The sequence below is a fragment of the Scatophagus argus genome, chromosome 1 (genome assembly GCF_020382885.2).
Source record: "Scatophagus argus isolate fScaArg1 chromosome 1, fScaArg1.pri, whole genome shotgun sequence".
Taxonomy (NCBI): Eukaryota; Metazoa; Chordata; class Actinopteri; family Scatophagidae; genus Scatophagus; species Scatophagus argus.
The window spans coordinates 15,986,303-16,002,817 of NC_058493.1; the positions used below are offsets into that span (position 1 = coordinate 15,986,303).

The following is a 16,515-nucleotide window of genomic DNA, read 5'->3' on the forward strand; positions in this document are numbered from 1 at the left end:
TGTGTACTTGAATATAAAATAATGGACACTGCCATAGTAGTAGTAAATTCAGTGTTTATTTCCACATTTTTTTAACTAGGTTTCTTCACGGTCTGTACATCTGTTAATCCAGTAACAGAGGATGGCATCCCCAACAAGTCAGAATGCATTGATATCGCAGCAAGCATGAATATTCTCATTAGCATTTGAGCCCATTCATTTGGCCTTGTTCAGCGAGATTTGTTTTGTAAACATGGACATTGAGAGAAAATCCTGATAGAATATAGAAAGGCCAACGTCTGTAACAACATTTTTCTTTTGATTAAACTGTAAAAAACAGGCAGGCATAAACTAACAGTAGAACACAAGCTTATATTGAACCATTCTAGGACAAGTGCAGTTTCACGACATGCAGTGCTTAGCTAACCCATACTGAAAGAGCTGCTCGTAAAGACCAACGTAACCTTTGCAATAGTGTGTCAGACCACAGAAGCCGCAGTTTTCTGTCGCATTAATCCACTGGAGGGCGATTAATGCAATTTCAAAGAGCAACCTCTGAGAATACCCAGTATTCATAGTCTGAGAGAAGAGAGAGATAAATGACACCTGAAGACTCTGTTGAGAATGCTGATCTGCCCTTAGTACAGTATGTCATGAATAGGATGGCAGTGAGACCCTGTTGCTTTCATGTGCTGTACTAGGAAGAGAAAAACATCTCTGAAGACAAAGCGTCTCTAGGACAGTCACACAACTGCCCAAAACTGTCATATGATATATCTATGAATGATTTTTATGGAGCAGGGTGTTGAAACCAGGCTTTGAGCCCTCTCACTGAGTTAAGTTGCCTGAGAAGCTAAACTCTTTACATTGAAGTCCATTTAAATCAAAGTCGTGTTCTGCATAGTTTCAGCGAAAAGTGAATTAATTTCCACTGGAATAAATAACACATCTGTTGCATAGAGGTTTGATGCACTCCTAGAAAAGCTGCTGAGGATGAAACCAAAAATTCCAGTATCATTTTTCTTTTGTTAATAACAGCCAGGTAGATCAACTCTCTCGTCTAGGAGTGACTCAAACAGAACCGGTACTTGTCCTCGTCTCTGATATTTCAGAAACTGCTCATTTGACACTGTAAATGTTTGCATCTGGAGAAGTGAAGTCAAGAAAAACTGGAGGTAAACTCTAAACAAGCAGGAAATTGAACGAGGGATATCCAAACACGGCCTCTAATTTATTAAATCAATGTCATACCACTGACGGTAACAAAATAATCCCGACAATTTCACAAGAAAAATATATTCACATCATATTGCATAAATATGTGCTGGAATGAGGTTAATGAATATAGATTAATAAAAATCTGTATCCCAGTATGGGCTGTATGTGAAATCAGCCCCAGTGCTCAGTAATGGATGGGGAATCAATGAAACAAACAAACAAAACAAAAACACTTGTTTAAAATGAGTTCCTTTGTCATATGAATCTATCTTTCACCAATTCTCCTGACAGAGGATAGAAATAAACCTCAGTTTATATGGGAGGTACGGCAGCTTTACAAAGCACGTGATTGTTAGAGAAATTGCATTTTCTGTCTATGATCCACTATATAATAATAACCCACTTTCATATGTTGTCATTTTTACTCATTATGAGGAAAACATGTTGCAGGCAGAATTCAAGTAATGTGACAAATTCTGTTGTCAACAAGTAACATATTAGGAACTGAATCATTGCAAACCCTTCTGGAACATTTTAACACAATGTTACTTAATGTGATGAGCCCCAGATGTATAAGAGGTAACTAATGTATTGAACAGTACAATACCAGCAGCACAGACTGATCCATTATGAGCCAAAGAAAAAGCTCTGAAACACAGAATGTAAAAAAAAAAACAACAAAAGAAAAAAGACACTGGCAGAATATTCGGAGTGTAACAATGTAGGGAGAGGAAAAATAGATTCAAACATTGGCAAAGAAGAATGTAAAGAGGCGAATGCATTAAGTTGTACAGCCCAGGAGATGAGGGGGAATGTTGCTCAACACTCGGCAGGTTCAATAGGGCAAAACATTCAGAGTTAAGAAACAACTGAAACAAACCTGGGTGGGGGTAGGCCATCTGACGACTTTAGATGGTGATCAGTCTTCAGGGCATCCACAGTCTACTTTGCAGGGGAATCGCAGAGGTTATTAGAGGTTATTTACGGTCCTCTTACCTCTGTTTCCAAACTTAAGTGACTAGTGGATCTGAGCTACACCAGCGTACCAACAGAGCTGCAGCCAACTAGAGGGCTAATGCTGATTGGAAAAATGACTTCACGTGGCTCTTGCTTGGGTGATATATTGTAGATTCCCTAAACCTGGGAAATACAGGTGGTGTGCGTTCGTAAACCAGTTGCTCCTGTGAATGTTTGTGTCCTATTAAAGTGCCTGAGTGATAAATACAAAGTGTGGAAAAACAACCTGCATCCTCTGTAGTAGTGTACAGTACATGTAGAGCTTTGGAAGCCTGGAGTTGGAACGCAGTAAGCCACAAGACAGAGTGCGCAACCACGGCGCCAGCTGAGGTAGTAGTTTGACTGAATATGACCGTGCCAGGAACCCATGGTGGCAGCTTGAAGAGAGAGGTGTAGCTACCAGTAAACACAAGTCACTGGGCTGGCAGAGTGGACCAGGAAGGAGGGGGCTGTGGCTACGAAGTCCCCACTCCTGTTACTGAAGGTCCATGTGCAAAAAGGTTTTTTTTTTTCCCCTCAAAGGAAGTATAACTGCTCCTACTAGAATGAACTGTGTTAAATCTGCTAGCCCACTGACAAACAGATAAATCTCTTTACAACATGCTTTTATGTCATCATCCATACAACATGAAACATTCTCAACCCTGTTCCCAAGGTTTTCTAGACTGTAATAAATTAGAAATTGAAGTAGTTTTTGCTGTATTTAACAAAGCAGTTTGTGTGTGAAGCTGTTCATCACAGACGAGGCTGGAAGTAAACCAGCTGGGAATGGTTCACTGTGACCATGGCAGCCTGATGGCAGAGCGTAGAGATTAATGATGCCGTTAGAAGCCAATTGGTCCCCTCCCCTCCCCCGGTGGCCTGGTCCAATTAGGGCAGCTTCATGAACAGACCATTATCAATGGAAGGGACAGGCATAGGGCAGGGGAACTGAAAGAGACTCATGTCTGCTGTGAGGGCAGCCATTGCAGCAGGATCATGTTCTATCTGTGTCCTCAGAGCTGGGTCGATCTTCTCCAGCCGTCGCTTGATCCGCTTTGCCTCCCTCTCACGGATCAGCCTGGCCTGCCTTTTCTCCGGCGTCTCGTTGGCCCTCTTCATACGCATGGCCTCCCTGTCCCTCTGCAGCCTGCGTGCCCGCTGCTCCTCCGATTCCTGCATCCTCTGCATGCGCTTGGCCTCGCGGTCCCTCAGCCTCCTCAGCTCCCTCTCCTCTTCCGTCTCACAAGCCCGCTTGTTCTTCTTTGCTGTGCGCTCGCGCTCTAGACGCTGCAAGCGGGCCTCCAAGGGTTCGTTCTTCCTACGCAAAGCCCATTTTCGCATGGGCGACTGGGACTCGACTAGCTGCTGATAAGCCATGCAGCTGTTGCACACCAGCAGCACCCCAGCGGGATACACTGGCATAGGGCTCAGGATGTCAGGGATGGGGGGAAGGCTGGAGGAAGAGGAGTTGAGAGCATCAGGGATAGATGCGAGTGATGGCCCTTCAGAGAGGAGACTATCAGGCAGTGAGGGAAATGAGGGTCCTTGGTCAGAACCTGTGCACGGTCCTGAGCCATGACACTGGCTCGAGATGTGGCCCGGTCCCTGGCAGGTACGATGGCCTTGACACATGTTGGAGTTCAGGTCAGGTGCTTCACAGGGGCGAGGGCCCTGACATGAACTGGGGCTAGGGCCTGGTCCGTGGCAGGAGCCGGTGCCTGGGCTGGTCATGGGGCTGCTGGAGAGGGAACAGGGGTCCCTTCCACTGGTCACATCCATCCTGGTTGTGTCAAGGACATCTTTAAGCTTCTCCCTGACAAAAGGCACAGTATGAAGTGATCAACGTCATCATCATCCCTTTATTTATGTCCGGTGGCTTTCTCAGAAGTATTAGACTCCTGGTACAACATTTTCTCATCTCTAAAATGTGACCCCCTGATCTCCACACCTTTTTTGTGCCATATCAGTGAGGTGTCTTACTGGCGAAACTTCGTGAGGCACATTTCTGTATTTAAACTGCTTAAAAGTGAATGTTATGGCTTATTTGCTAATTTAACAGTGCTCTTTTCATCTCTAGAGCTAATAATCAGATCTTTTTCCTCTACTGCTTGCTGCACACATTACATGTTTGATTACATTAGATATTAACAGAGCAATCTAGCAGCAATCTAACAGCACCATACATTTATTATATTAGCTGACTCGCATTCTTGTTTGCCACTAGCCAACAGTGTGTGACCAAAAACAACTGATTTTGGCTTTATCCATCAAGCTGCTATGGCTGACATGATTTGAGTCCAGTGAGGGAAAAGATGGTTCATTTCACACTGTGTCATGTGACCTGTGTTTAATTCAGAGAGGGGTTTAGCACACTGTTTGCAGGCCAAGAGGAGACGACTTTTGCCAGATCACACTAAGAGAACAGAAAATGTGCTCTGAAATTTACTTAACTCACTGCTGATTTTTCCCAGCTATAATATCAAAAATCAAAAGTCTTTTCTACACACAACTAAGACTCAGATTTTGTACATCTGTGCACAGCTGTTATCTACTTTTCTGAACTTAGAGTAACACCTGACTCAGACACACATAAAAGCTCATGAATTTTCTTTTTCTTTTCACTCCTGTCAAAAAGACGTCTCACTATGTTTCTCCTTCTATGCATCTTGACCCTACTGGTGCTGTTTAAATTTCACTGTAGTGGTAGTTGCTAGGCAACATGCAAGTTTATTTCCATTAAACCTGTCAGTGCAGTACTAATTTTATTCTTCACTCGTGTTCTGTATCCTGCCTAATCTCACACTGCAGGAACTACTGCTCCATTGTGTTCTAGTGTGCTTTATTAGAGACATATTTGCGCTTAGTCTTCATAGTGTACAGAAGGAAAACCTAACAGACAGCCTGAACATTTGTTTTTGAAGGACTGTTAAATACAATTTGGACTCGGATTCGGATTTTTACACTACACTTCTGCAAAATTTATTCTTTGATATTCTGAGGAATTAAACTGCATGATTTAAAATAGTTTCTTCAGCAGAATCAGTGATGTCTGCTGCTTTTGCCATATAAAGAGATGCGCTGTCAACATCTCTTTAGTAACAAAAGCAAAAAATAAACTCTCCATTTTAAATGATTTCTTCTATATTATGATTTGTTTTATCTTTTATGTTTTGAAAAACATGGAAGCAGCTGACTTGATATTTTTAACCGAAGTCAACTGCTTAAATTTAATGTTATTAATTTTAAGTAAAACCTTTAAGTAAAACCAAAACAATGCATCTAAATCCATAAATTCCTATCTAAGGCATTTGTACATTTCTTTCTTTAAAAAAACGAAAGCAATGTGCATTCAAGTCTTGAGCGAAGAGATACAGCGGGGAGGAACCGCACCTGTTAAAGTTGTTGGTGTCTGTGAAGCGTGCGCCACAGACAGCGCAGTTGGAGAGGCGGTCCTCGGAGTGGATGAGAAGATGCCGTCCAAGCGAGCCAGGCGAACTCAGGGCTCGCCCACACACTGGGCACACGTAGCTCTTGGTGTTGCTCATCATAGTTGTGTGCTGCAAAACAAGATAAGAACACGACACACGTTTAAAGTACGCCTCCAATATTAAAACATGACAACTGTCTACTTGTTGGTGTGGTTGGTTCTCAAAATTTAGAACAGGAACAAAGTGGTATTACTGCATCAATAGCAGGGAAATGCAGAATAAGTGAAAGATGTTTTGACTGCAAATCATGAAGAATGTAATGGAACAACAGACGTATGACTGCGAAACATTAATGAACCATAAAACATATTTTGAACTGCAGGTGATGAATTAGTATCACTAGAAAAGACAGGACATTTCAAATATTACAAATAGTCTGAGCAGCATTTAAATGTGGTCTTCCAGGCGGCTTAGTGCCAAGAACCGGTCTTATTTACAGCAGCACCATTTAGTTACTACTGTAAATGTGGCGACTGCAGTCATTGTGCTACAGTCCAGATGGTCCACATGGGTTAACGAGTCAGCCACTGTTGTAATTCCTCAACATACAGAATGCACACTCATCTTCCAGCAACTTTAAGTGCAAGAACCACAAACTGTCTGACACTGACAGAAAGAAAACAAAAAACAAAACAAAAACACGCACAGCGTTCAATATGTGAATTCTGCAAAAGGTTGAGTAATGCATAAATCAGCAACTGAATGTGACTGGTGAAGACATAATGAGAGGGGAAGATGTTTACAAAGTTCGTGGAAGAGGAAATGAATCTGCAATTGCAGCATTTTTAAGAGAAAATTAATGATAATTAACCATCATCAGATATAATATTCTATATAAAACTATTTGACCCTGAATATAATTATTTCACAGCTTGTACTAACTTGTGAGCCAGCTCTTATGGTTTATTGGTGATGATTTCAATTTGCTTTTTCCTAATGCGGTTTTAAAAAGACTCCTGTGTAGTTAGATGATACAGCAAGCACTAGACTGGCTCATACAAGTGAACACCCGTAGAGGGAACCTGTATTTCACTGAAGCACTGATGCTGAAAGCTACTTAGGGGCTTTAGAGGTGATGACCTACCTAGAAACAGACTGCAATAAAAGATCTAAAGCTGCTTTGTTTTCATGGTTCCGTACTTGTTTAGCACGGGGGAGACAATGTTGTTCTCACCTGGTAGACATGGGATATAAGCTTCTCGGGGCTGCTGAAATCCAGCGTGCAGAGAGGACAAACGAAGTTGTTGCTGTGATCTGCCCCTTCCTCACTCTCCTGAGGAAAATCAAGCATCATTAAAACACATTTCAGGAGCAAAGGAGGCAAGCACACAAACACCTCACAGCAACATGCTGATATCTTAGTATCTCATCCATTTTGATCCTTATTTGGACAAGATTCCCAGACTGCAGCAAGAACTGATTATAAGCACATGGTGCATGCTTAAAGCTTAATGCTAGACTCTGCAATCATTTTTTCTTTCTAACTGGGCTGGTGTGGAGTCACTGCTCGCATATTTCCAGCTGAAGCATTTCTGTGTGTTGAGTGTGCGACGGAGCAAAATTCTCACAAGCCCCAATGACTCACTAACAGTGACATGATGCTGTATGCTGTCACAGATGTGACTCACACACAAGCTGAAATGCAGAACATTTTCAACCAGAAGGTCCAGGCACAAAAACATATTGGCTGATACCAGCCGTGTTCTCTTCAAGTCCATGAAATTGAGGCACTTCCCATTTTTCTTTTTTGTTTTTCTTAATTGTGTAGCGTTTCTGAAGAGGGAAAATAACAAGGTGAAACCCAGTTTTATATCTTTAACAGATGATCTGATGTACTACAGGTCATGTACAGATTGAATTTTAGTTAGGCTAAACCTGTTAAAACCGCAGCACTGTTACACACACACACACCAACACTACACTGACACACACTCCTATTGAATACATTAAACTCAGAGTTGACATTTATATCCAAATCAACATTCACATCAACTGCTGTTTCAAACACAACTTGTAGGTGGGAGCTGAAAAAACCCTCCGCTTATTAACTTTATCCTTTTCAGTGCTCACACAAGTCTTACCACAATAACAACTACTTCATTTATAAACCACATTACTCAAAATGAACAGCACAGTGCCTCAAGGCAGATCGTTGTCAACATTTTGGCCTGCAGTGTAACATACAGGCAGCACTCAAACTAATCCAAGATGAGGCAGCATACCGTCAAAGAAATTAAGAATTAAATTAACAATACCACTATGAACAAAAGTGAGAAGAGGCACAGTTGTGAAACTTGCTGAGGGTGAAAGTGAACTTGTGCCCTTTTTATTTTTTGTTTGATGTGGGTACCAACCCTCTCACCTCTTTGACTCCCGCTCCCTGTAGGCGGCACTGTGATCTCTTGGTGGTCATGTGGTCGTCAGCAGAGGTGTTGGAGGACGAGTCTTCACCGTGGTTGTCAAGGTCACTATCACTGTCTTCTATGGAGGCAAACACAGCCCTATCAATACAGACAGACAACAGAACACAGAGCAGGGCTTACTCTCACTAACACCCCTCAGTCCGAGGACGGCCTACAGACTCCATCCAATCCCTCCTTGTCCCGTCTTTCCAGCCTGTACCTGAGATGCTATCCTGCTCTTGGACTTCCTGGGAGTTGTTGCTGCAGCATTCACTGTCTTCGGTGAATTCGTCCCTGCCATCCATGTTAATAGTATGCTGAAGTCCCGGGATGCCTGAAGTGTGGAATGGCCCTGAAAGACAGTAGCGGCCAGATAAATGTTTCTAGTTACCCTTATTCAACTCTCTATCTCAAAATCGTTTGTTGGTAATTTGGTAGACTTGATGGACGGTGCAAGACCTTTGAATCATCGTTCAAGAAAAGATAGAGTACTGCTACCTGATAAGACAATGAGAGAATGAACTGACAACAAAATTCCAGGGACTTTCCAGGAAAGTCAAGTCTGCATATAAAACCAGTGTAACAGGCTACACAACTGCAAATAATGATTTCAATGTTTGAACTCGCACTCCAAGTTGTAGAGCCCCTGAATGGAGAAACGGGCTGACCTGTCAAGTTTTACAATTCAGAAGATCCATTTTGTATGAGATCATATTGAAGTTTTTCTGCATACCATGAGCCATACAGGCAGAACTTAGAGTGTCCTGTGACAGATGTCAATTTTTAAAACATGTAAACTTGTAATATTTCATATAAAGCCAAACATGTCAACAAATTAAATTTATTTCAGTACGGAGGCCTAGTATGATTACTATCTCCAGAGCAACATAAAAACAGCATCTACTGTGAAAACATCCCACAGGAAGGTATACATTTTTCCTCACTTGCATTCACCTATAGAGTAGCTAAGGAGTCCTGCTATTTTCAAGGTAAAACACATAAAATGTGTCCCATCTAATCGCAGAACATTTTCCTATTCGATTAAGCACAGAATGGTGTTATTATCATTACAGTAAAACAAAAAGGGGGGCAGAGCTGAAGCCTATGATATGAACAGCTCCTTCCTAGATAGTATGTTTTAAATAAAATTCTCCATTTTTCTCTGAACTTTTTGGATCCACTCAAGATGTGGACCAGGAGAACTTATTTGCCGTTAGGCTGCCTTTGTATGAGCCATCTGACGATGAAATAAAATAATGAAGACTAAGACGGCGTGGCGAGCCTACTGACATACATGCGCACACATTAACTTCATTTGCATCCCAACCCCCACTTTTTCACACACGTATACACTCACAGATACATGCTAGCTCTGTTCGACAGCTATGCTGCAGTCCCACAGGGGAAGCAGCCTGCTCTCTCTTCCTCTAGCTAGGCTGCCTTGCTAGTCAGTGTGTTTCTCTCTCTCAGTACCACCCACACATTGAACAGCCTGGCTCGCCCTCTGTCCTCCCTGCTTGTATGTAACTTCCATATCTATACCATCAGCTCTTGAGGGGGAGGATAAAGCTTCATACCATGGCAGCCCATATGTGGCTCATTTAACTCTTTGTGATGCCACTGTTTGTTTTACGGTAGGTCCTGTGGGCTGCAGGATTCAGTAAAATCCCTTCACTTTTCTCATTATCACACTTGATCACGCAAACCTGTATTTAACTGCCAACACTGCCTCATTGGAGACAGTTTAGTTGAAGGCTCCTCTGGCATTCACACACAAGGACCCCCCCACCCACACACACACACACCTTCAGATAGCTAAAATAAATGATAACTTAAAATCCAATTTTCTTCCCTTGTGTGCTCCCTCTCCATTACCATGGATCAGAGATGGGAGAGAGATCCTGACTTCAGTTACCTGAGACTGACAGAAGTAATTACGGTCCTCGTCACAATCCTGAGGTATTGCGCACACACACACACACACACACACACACACACACACACACAAACACAAACACAAACACTGACACACTCTCTCCCTCTCAGTCTGTGTGTCTCAGAAAAACAGGTATAATCTTTGAGGAGGTTTTGTCATTGTACTATTTTGCCAGTGGTGAGAAGTTCATATGTGAACATGGTCTCGGCACTTTGCTCACAGAACTCAAAGCATTCATAAGCAATAGTAGAGTGGGCCAAAGTATTGAACTATGAGCTACTACAACAAGCTGGCTTCTCAGCACATAGCCAATGATTGATGTGTGAGAGATACCCATCCCCCCACTGCGAGGGCTCTGTCTGTACATCTGTCTCTCCTCGCTCCCTCCCTTCCTCCCTCCCTCAGTCTCTGCCACTGTGATGTTATCTCTGAGTCTGTGTGTCTGTAGGCAGGAGGTGACGCAGTGTCTGACTGAATCCAGACAAAGAGACAAACTCATCAGCCAACAGACACACAGAAGAGGGAGAGGGGAGGAGGAGAGGCAGTGGGGGGTGGGGGTGAGGGTGGAGGGGTAGCGCGCAAAACAAAACAGACAAAAGACAGAATGCCAAAACTCTGCTCAAACACCAAGCGATGGGGGTCCTGCTCAATTCAAAGCTCCCTCCCTTCTCCTTTTCAGCCACCGTCCCCTCCAAAAACACACATGTCTGAATCTGCAGGAAGTACTGGGGCCTCTGTCTCTCTCTCTCATACACACACACACACACACACACAGCACGTACAAGGATGGTGGGCCAGACATCTGATCAATTCTCCCTCTGATTAACTGGTGACCAGCTATTGCAACAAGGTTGGAGAAGTGATGAGTCTTTTCTCAGTGGAAGACTTCTCTGGTTAGTTTGGCACCTCATTCTCCTTCTTGATAAAGTAATATTTACAGATTGGGTTCTTGATCAGGACACAAGACTATAATGTCACTATGGAAGCACTTGGCAATCACAGGTCAATCAAGAAACATTTGTGCTGAATTACTGCAGCACATTTGGGAGAAGACGTCTTATTCTTTAGCAAACCGAGTTTGGCTGCTTGACAAGAACAGGTGTGTACTCTTCACATTAGAAAAATCCAGGTCCAGTTAACAACAATTGAATATACTTACTCAAAAAAAAAACTTTTGAAAGAACCTGCACAATATTCATTATAGTTAACTCTTCATGAAAAAATACTCAAGTGAGTATTTTTAATAAGTAATACATGCACCTACAGTGTTTAACACCCTGATGTCTCTTTACTGTCAACATGAAGGACACGTTCACTTTCCTCCATAAAGCATGTACCACCTCCAGTCCTAACTGACTTTTATATAATGCAGTTTTTCTTGGTGTTGATGTACATCAAACTCAAGGAGGAACACAAATAGCTAGACAGACAGCACTGTTGTATTATTGTCTGGAATTCCCTGTGTGCGTGCATGTGCATGTGTGTGTCTTTGTGTGTGTGTGCATGTGCGTGTCTTTGTGTGTGTGTGTCAGCCCGCCTGCCTGTCAGACTGTCTCTCTGCCTGTCTGGTCTGTCAGTCTGTCTATCTATCTGGTCTGACCCTCTCATGGAGGAACAGCTCTGTGCATGCGATTCATACCTCACAAGAAAAGACAGGTAAAACTATCAAGGCAAAGCAGAAAGTAAGCGTGCACAACACACAGCCTGAACTCACACTCCGGTGACCCAGCAGGAGCTTGTGTTTCTAAAACATATTTTTCTAAAACACTAAGTTAACCTACGCCAGTATCACATAGTACTAAGCCCTCCTGAGGATTTTCAACTCCCACTCTGGCCTCTTGTAGAAGCGTTACAGACCAGCAAATGAGCTCATTATCGCACGGGGATTACTGCAGTCACAAGTGCAAGATGTATTTCAACAGCAGGTTAAACAAACTATGTTTAGAAAGAAAGGCTGCGGCATACATAACTTCAGCTGATTACACTGGGCAATCCCCCCACGTGAACTGGGGCACTTTCAAGAGTCAGCATATCTAAATCCATATTCAAAAAGGGGATTCTGGAGTCAAAAGGCCTAAATTCAAAGCACAGGCATGGAACACTAATAATGTATTCACATCAGGGCTCTCACCAGTATTCCCTAAAGTTCATTTTATGGGTAAAATGTCAGTTTTTCATTAGAATACAAACTGGAATGCCACAGTTCATAAGAGTGTAGTGCCACTGAAGGCATGCAGGAAAGCCCTGCTTATAAACAAGGACGCTTGCAGACAATATGCCACTCAGAAAGCACTCAGTTCATCAGAAGTATGAGAATGTATCAGTATGAGAAAACGTGTACAAATAGGCCGATTGCAGCAAAGAGACCGTAGGTATGTCATTCTAGTAAAAGACATAACAGAAACAACTGTGATGTTTAAGTTCGGGGTACATTCTGAATAGCTGAGCCTTTGCTTTATTTTTTGCTGATTATGTTCTCAGCTCAGTGTTTCTTTTCCTGTTATCTTGTGCTGAAACTGAAATGTCGCAGAAAAAGAACTAACGCCATGCAGATACATGGTGTATAAAAGTTGAAACGCTTCGTCCCTTCTGATCACTGTTTTAACAATGCCAGCTGGTTGTGATGAGACTCCTGATCTGCTTCTTCTTAACATACGAGATGTGTTTTATGTCAATTTAATCCATTACACATCAATATTTGAATCTTGTTGAGTTTGTCAAAGATAATACAAGTGACTAAAAAAAACACTGAATATTCACCAGAGATGTGTTCATTTACATATTTTTTACATTTCCTTTTTTATTCTATTGTATTTGCAAAGATTTTGATTTTATTACTGGACAATAAGGGCTACTGTCCACTTATTTTTATCTTGTGTGTTGTCATACATGCATAATTATGTGAATATATACAAGGAGTCATTGTGGAATAAAGAAAAAGAAAAAAAAGCCCCTCTTATGCTCTTTTCTCACATAAACTGCAATCCACAATGAAAGTGAGGCATCCATCAGCACTCTAGAATATTGTTACCATGCAAACCTATACAACTCTACGACATTTAATTGACAGCTGCTAATATAAAATAATCTGAATGTACAACATGCAATAAAGCATGTGATGCCACGAGGAAGCCTGCCTTTAGCCCAATACATATATCTGAATTTATTCCAATCTACAGCGGACATCAAGACAAGCAATGCAAACACTGTTAATGCAAGTCGCTACAGAAGCAATAATAACTCCACACATTCTCGTTAAACGACCACCGCATATACGGATAGTGGATGTGACATAGATAAATAACTGGTGAAATAGCATTAGACGATACCTGGAATACCTACAGTTAACTTTGAAGGGGTTAGTCTGTTTCCGCCTGGACATATTATTGCCCACTCCCGGCAAAAAAAACCCCCTGGAATCTCCTCCTAACCCAGTCCAGGTGTATTCCGCACTGAGAGGACAGATGATGAGCGAAATAAAAACAAAAATGATCAAATCGGCTACTCGATCAGAAGAGTCGGGACCACTTATGGGGGTAAAAAATAAAAAAAACAAAAAACGGACACATAAAAGAGTCACATTCTTGCAGTTATTGAAAAAAAAAGCCCTGTCTCCAGTCGATCAGGGGGTTTAAAATGATGTCCAAGCCCGACCAGAGAGAGAGAGAGAGGGACTCCGAGCAGCCCCGAGCTGCTCCGATCTCGAGCCGTTGGCACCCGTGCACTCACTGCAGCGAAGCACGAGCTCAGCTGATCTCTAACGTAAAAGCAGTGAAGCTAAACCGAACAGGATTATGGGATATGCTAGGACGCTGTGGGGAGTTCATGCTAAAGATACTATGCTGCGTTTAAGTCGTGCGGGAGAAGAAACAGTCAGTGTAGAGAAACCACGCAATATTTTCAACACATAACTCAATACCTACACCTTTTAACAAATGAGTCATAACATCTAAAAGAGGTGGAAATATAAATAGCCAAATGTTACTTTACTATTAATAATAATAATAATAATTTCACTGTATTGAAGTATACCGGACTGCTATGACAACCTAATTTCCCCTCGGGGATGAATAAAGTCATCTATCTATCCTTTAAGGTGGAAGATATTCGTGAGAGGAACAACGTATTATGCTTTTACCATTTAAAACAATCAAAATGAATGCCAATTAGACTATTTTGAACATTTTGTTATCGGTTTAATCATATTAAATATCAAGTGAAATTAGGCTAAATGGATACTAATAAATGGTCTGCTATTTTCAAGGTCAAGAAGAAACCCTGCCCTTTATGAAGTCCTAAAAGTGCTAAAATCTTAAACCACAGCAGCCAAGCCAACAGATTTATCTGCATGACAACTACGCATACTCCATCACTGACACAGGAATGAAAACTGAGCGATATTTGTTTTGTTAAATCATTGACTAATTTTTATGTAAGAAAATCTAGCTTCAAAACACACATTTATCTCCCATAAGGAAAAAAAAAAGAAATGTCACTGAAGTAGAAAGACCTTAGTAGATGACATTTTGACAAAATATCTAGTACACATTACAGCCCAACCAACAATATCAGATAACAATATTTTTAACAACAAACAATACAAAATGTTTTGATAATGATCCATCAATTTGGCTATGAATCAACTATGACAAAGTTACAAGACATTTTACACTTGAAAACAAACTTATCAGTGCTCTCTGGTGGACAAACCACGCAATAGTGACACTAAATGACCATAGATACATCTGTGGCTTTTCTTTAATGAAATGTTTGTTAACCACTGGGCCAAAACAAACACAGATAATAATAGTCTCTATCGGCGATAAGCTAATATCAATGTAAATAAGTGTGATTCTCAGTGAAAATTATCTGGCAGGTGTCTTACTAAGAAGGACCAACTGTTTAAGGGCCAGTTCACTCAGATCACAAACAAAGTGTGTTGAGCCAATGAGAGCACGAATGAGACAAATCAGAGCACTTACTCTGGAAAGTTACATTGTTACTGAAAATTTGGAGTCATTTTTCTCCAACAAGGAAAGCGGCAAAGAAATGTATCCTACTCAGCTACAATAAAACATTGTTTTGGGGTGGCAGCAAAAGTCTTAGATATCTCAAAACTTGACCACATTAAACCAGGGATAACTTAGATAACATGTTTTGTAATTTGGGTTAATGGACCTTTGGCTTCATTGTGACATTCTTAATGTATAAAATCACAGAATTAGAAGGAATGCAAGTTTCAGAATATTTAACCCGAAAGCTAAGGCAGAAAGCAGATCAAATGACTACAAATTTCACTTGCTGATTAAAAATGTCAAGGCAATTTAACATTAGGCTAAATAACTGGATAAGTTCAAGATTTCAGTGACTACATGTAACACAAAACTGGACGCATGTAATAAGGTAATCTGAAAAGCCTCACTGCACATTCCAGCAGATTCCCAGTTTACTCACACAGTTTCATGGTCATTTAAACACACCGAGGCTGCAAACACATGCATAACAGGCTAAACCCAGGTCTTCACTGCACATTGCAAACATTGCATCTAATCCTAGGGTCATAAAAATGACCTTCTTTAATCTTTGGGTAATTTTTATATTCCACGACAACATCATCCTTTTTAACTAGTGCTTTCTGTTCACCCATTATTGTTAATTTATCACTGACCACAGCTAACTGGCATTTTATTTCTTTCTTAAATTTACGTTTGATCGAAATTTGAACACGTTCCAATCCTTATTACTTGGTCTAAATATATGAATCTACGAATGGTTTTAATACTTACAAAGACTTACGGAAAAATCTGATGTGGTCCTTTAATGTTTAATGATCCTACTGAATAATTTCTCTGAAGTCAGTGTATGAGCACTGGGTGGCGCTCCAAGCCACTCAACTGCTAATGTCATAACATTACATGTAGTCGTCATCACTGACTGCCACGAGTAAACGGACCGCAGCACGACATTGACAGGGTAAAAATGTATTCTTCCGCACGGTCAAGAGAAAATATGCCATCTCAACAAATTAATCTCTTCGTGTCATGACATTTACGGCGTTTCATAAAAATGTGACAGATTATATACATTAATGTTCAAAATGAAAGCCACGCTACACACAATGTTTTGAAGTCAATCAGCCAATGAGATCAATGGCATAATGTTAACGTTAGCTAGCTGGCTACAGATAACAAGCCTAACGTTAGCCCTTTATAGTCAACGGAAAAAAGATAATAGAGAACAAGCTTACTAGCTAGACATCAACTAGCAAATGATAACCAGGATTACCAGTACAGTCACCTAGCTACATCTCTCAATATCTTTAAGACGTAATTCAGTTATTACCCATGGTGTCCAGTGAATACTGGCATATCAGGTGGAATTCTCGGGCAGAGACACAGACTGCAATGAAGTCCTATAGCAAAAGCTAACGTTACTGTACGTTGGTGATAAACTTCAGCTCTTGAGAGCCAGTCCGCGTCCGCGCCTCTTTCAC

At 41.3% G+C, this 16,515-nt stretch overlaps 1 protein-coding gene across 5 annotated transcripts; it reads right to left on the minus strand.

The window, feature by feature from the left end:
- Window positions 1–37: 37 nt before the first annotated feature.
- LOC124057983 (zinc finger protein 821) lies at window positions 38–16,503 on the minus strand. 5 transcript variants are annotated; one of them, XM_046386781.1, is made up of 6 exons: window positions 16,365–16,503; window positions 8,307–8,438; window positions 8,047–8,165; window positions 6,859–6,957; window positions 5,587–5,753; window positions 38–4,009 (listed from the first exon to the last, which is right to left on the minus strand). In XM_046386781.1, the coding sequence occupies exons 1-6, from the start codon at window positions 16,366–16,368 to the stop codon at window positions 3,085–3,087; spliced, it is 1,446 nt and encodes a 481-aa protein (XP_046242737.1). In that variant the 5' UTR covers window positions 16,369–16,503; the 3' UTR covers window positions 38–3,084. The 5 variants fall into 5 exon arrangements, with proteins under 5 accessions (XP_046242737.1, XP_046242720.1, XP_046242728.1 ...); XM_046386764.1 differs by lacking the exon at window positions 16,365–16,503 and adding an exon at window positions 13,365–14,002 and having other exon boundaries at window positions 8,047–8,162; XM_046386772.1 differs by lacking the exon at window positions 16,365–16,503 and adding an exon at window positions 13,365–14,002 and having other exon boundaries at window positions 6,859–6,954.
- Between the last annotated feature and the right edge of the window lie 12 nt (window positions 16,504–16,515).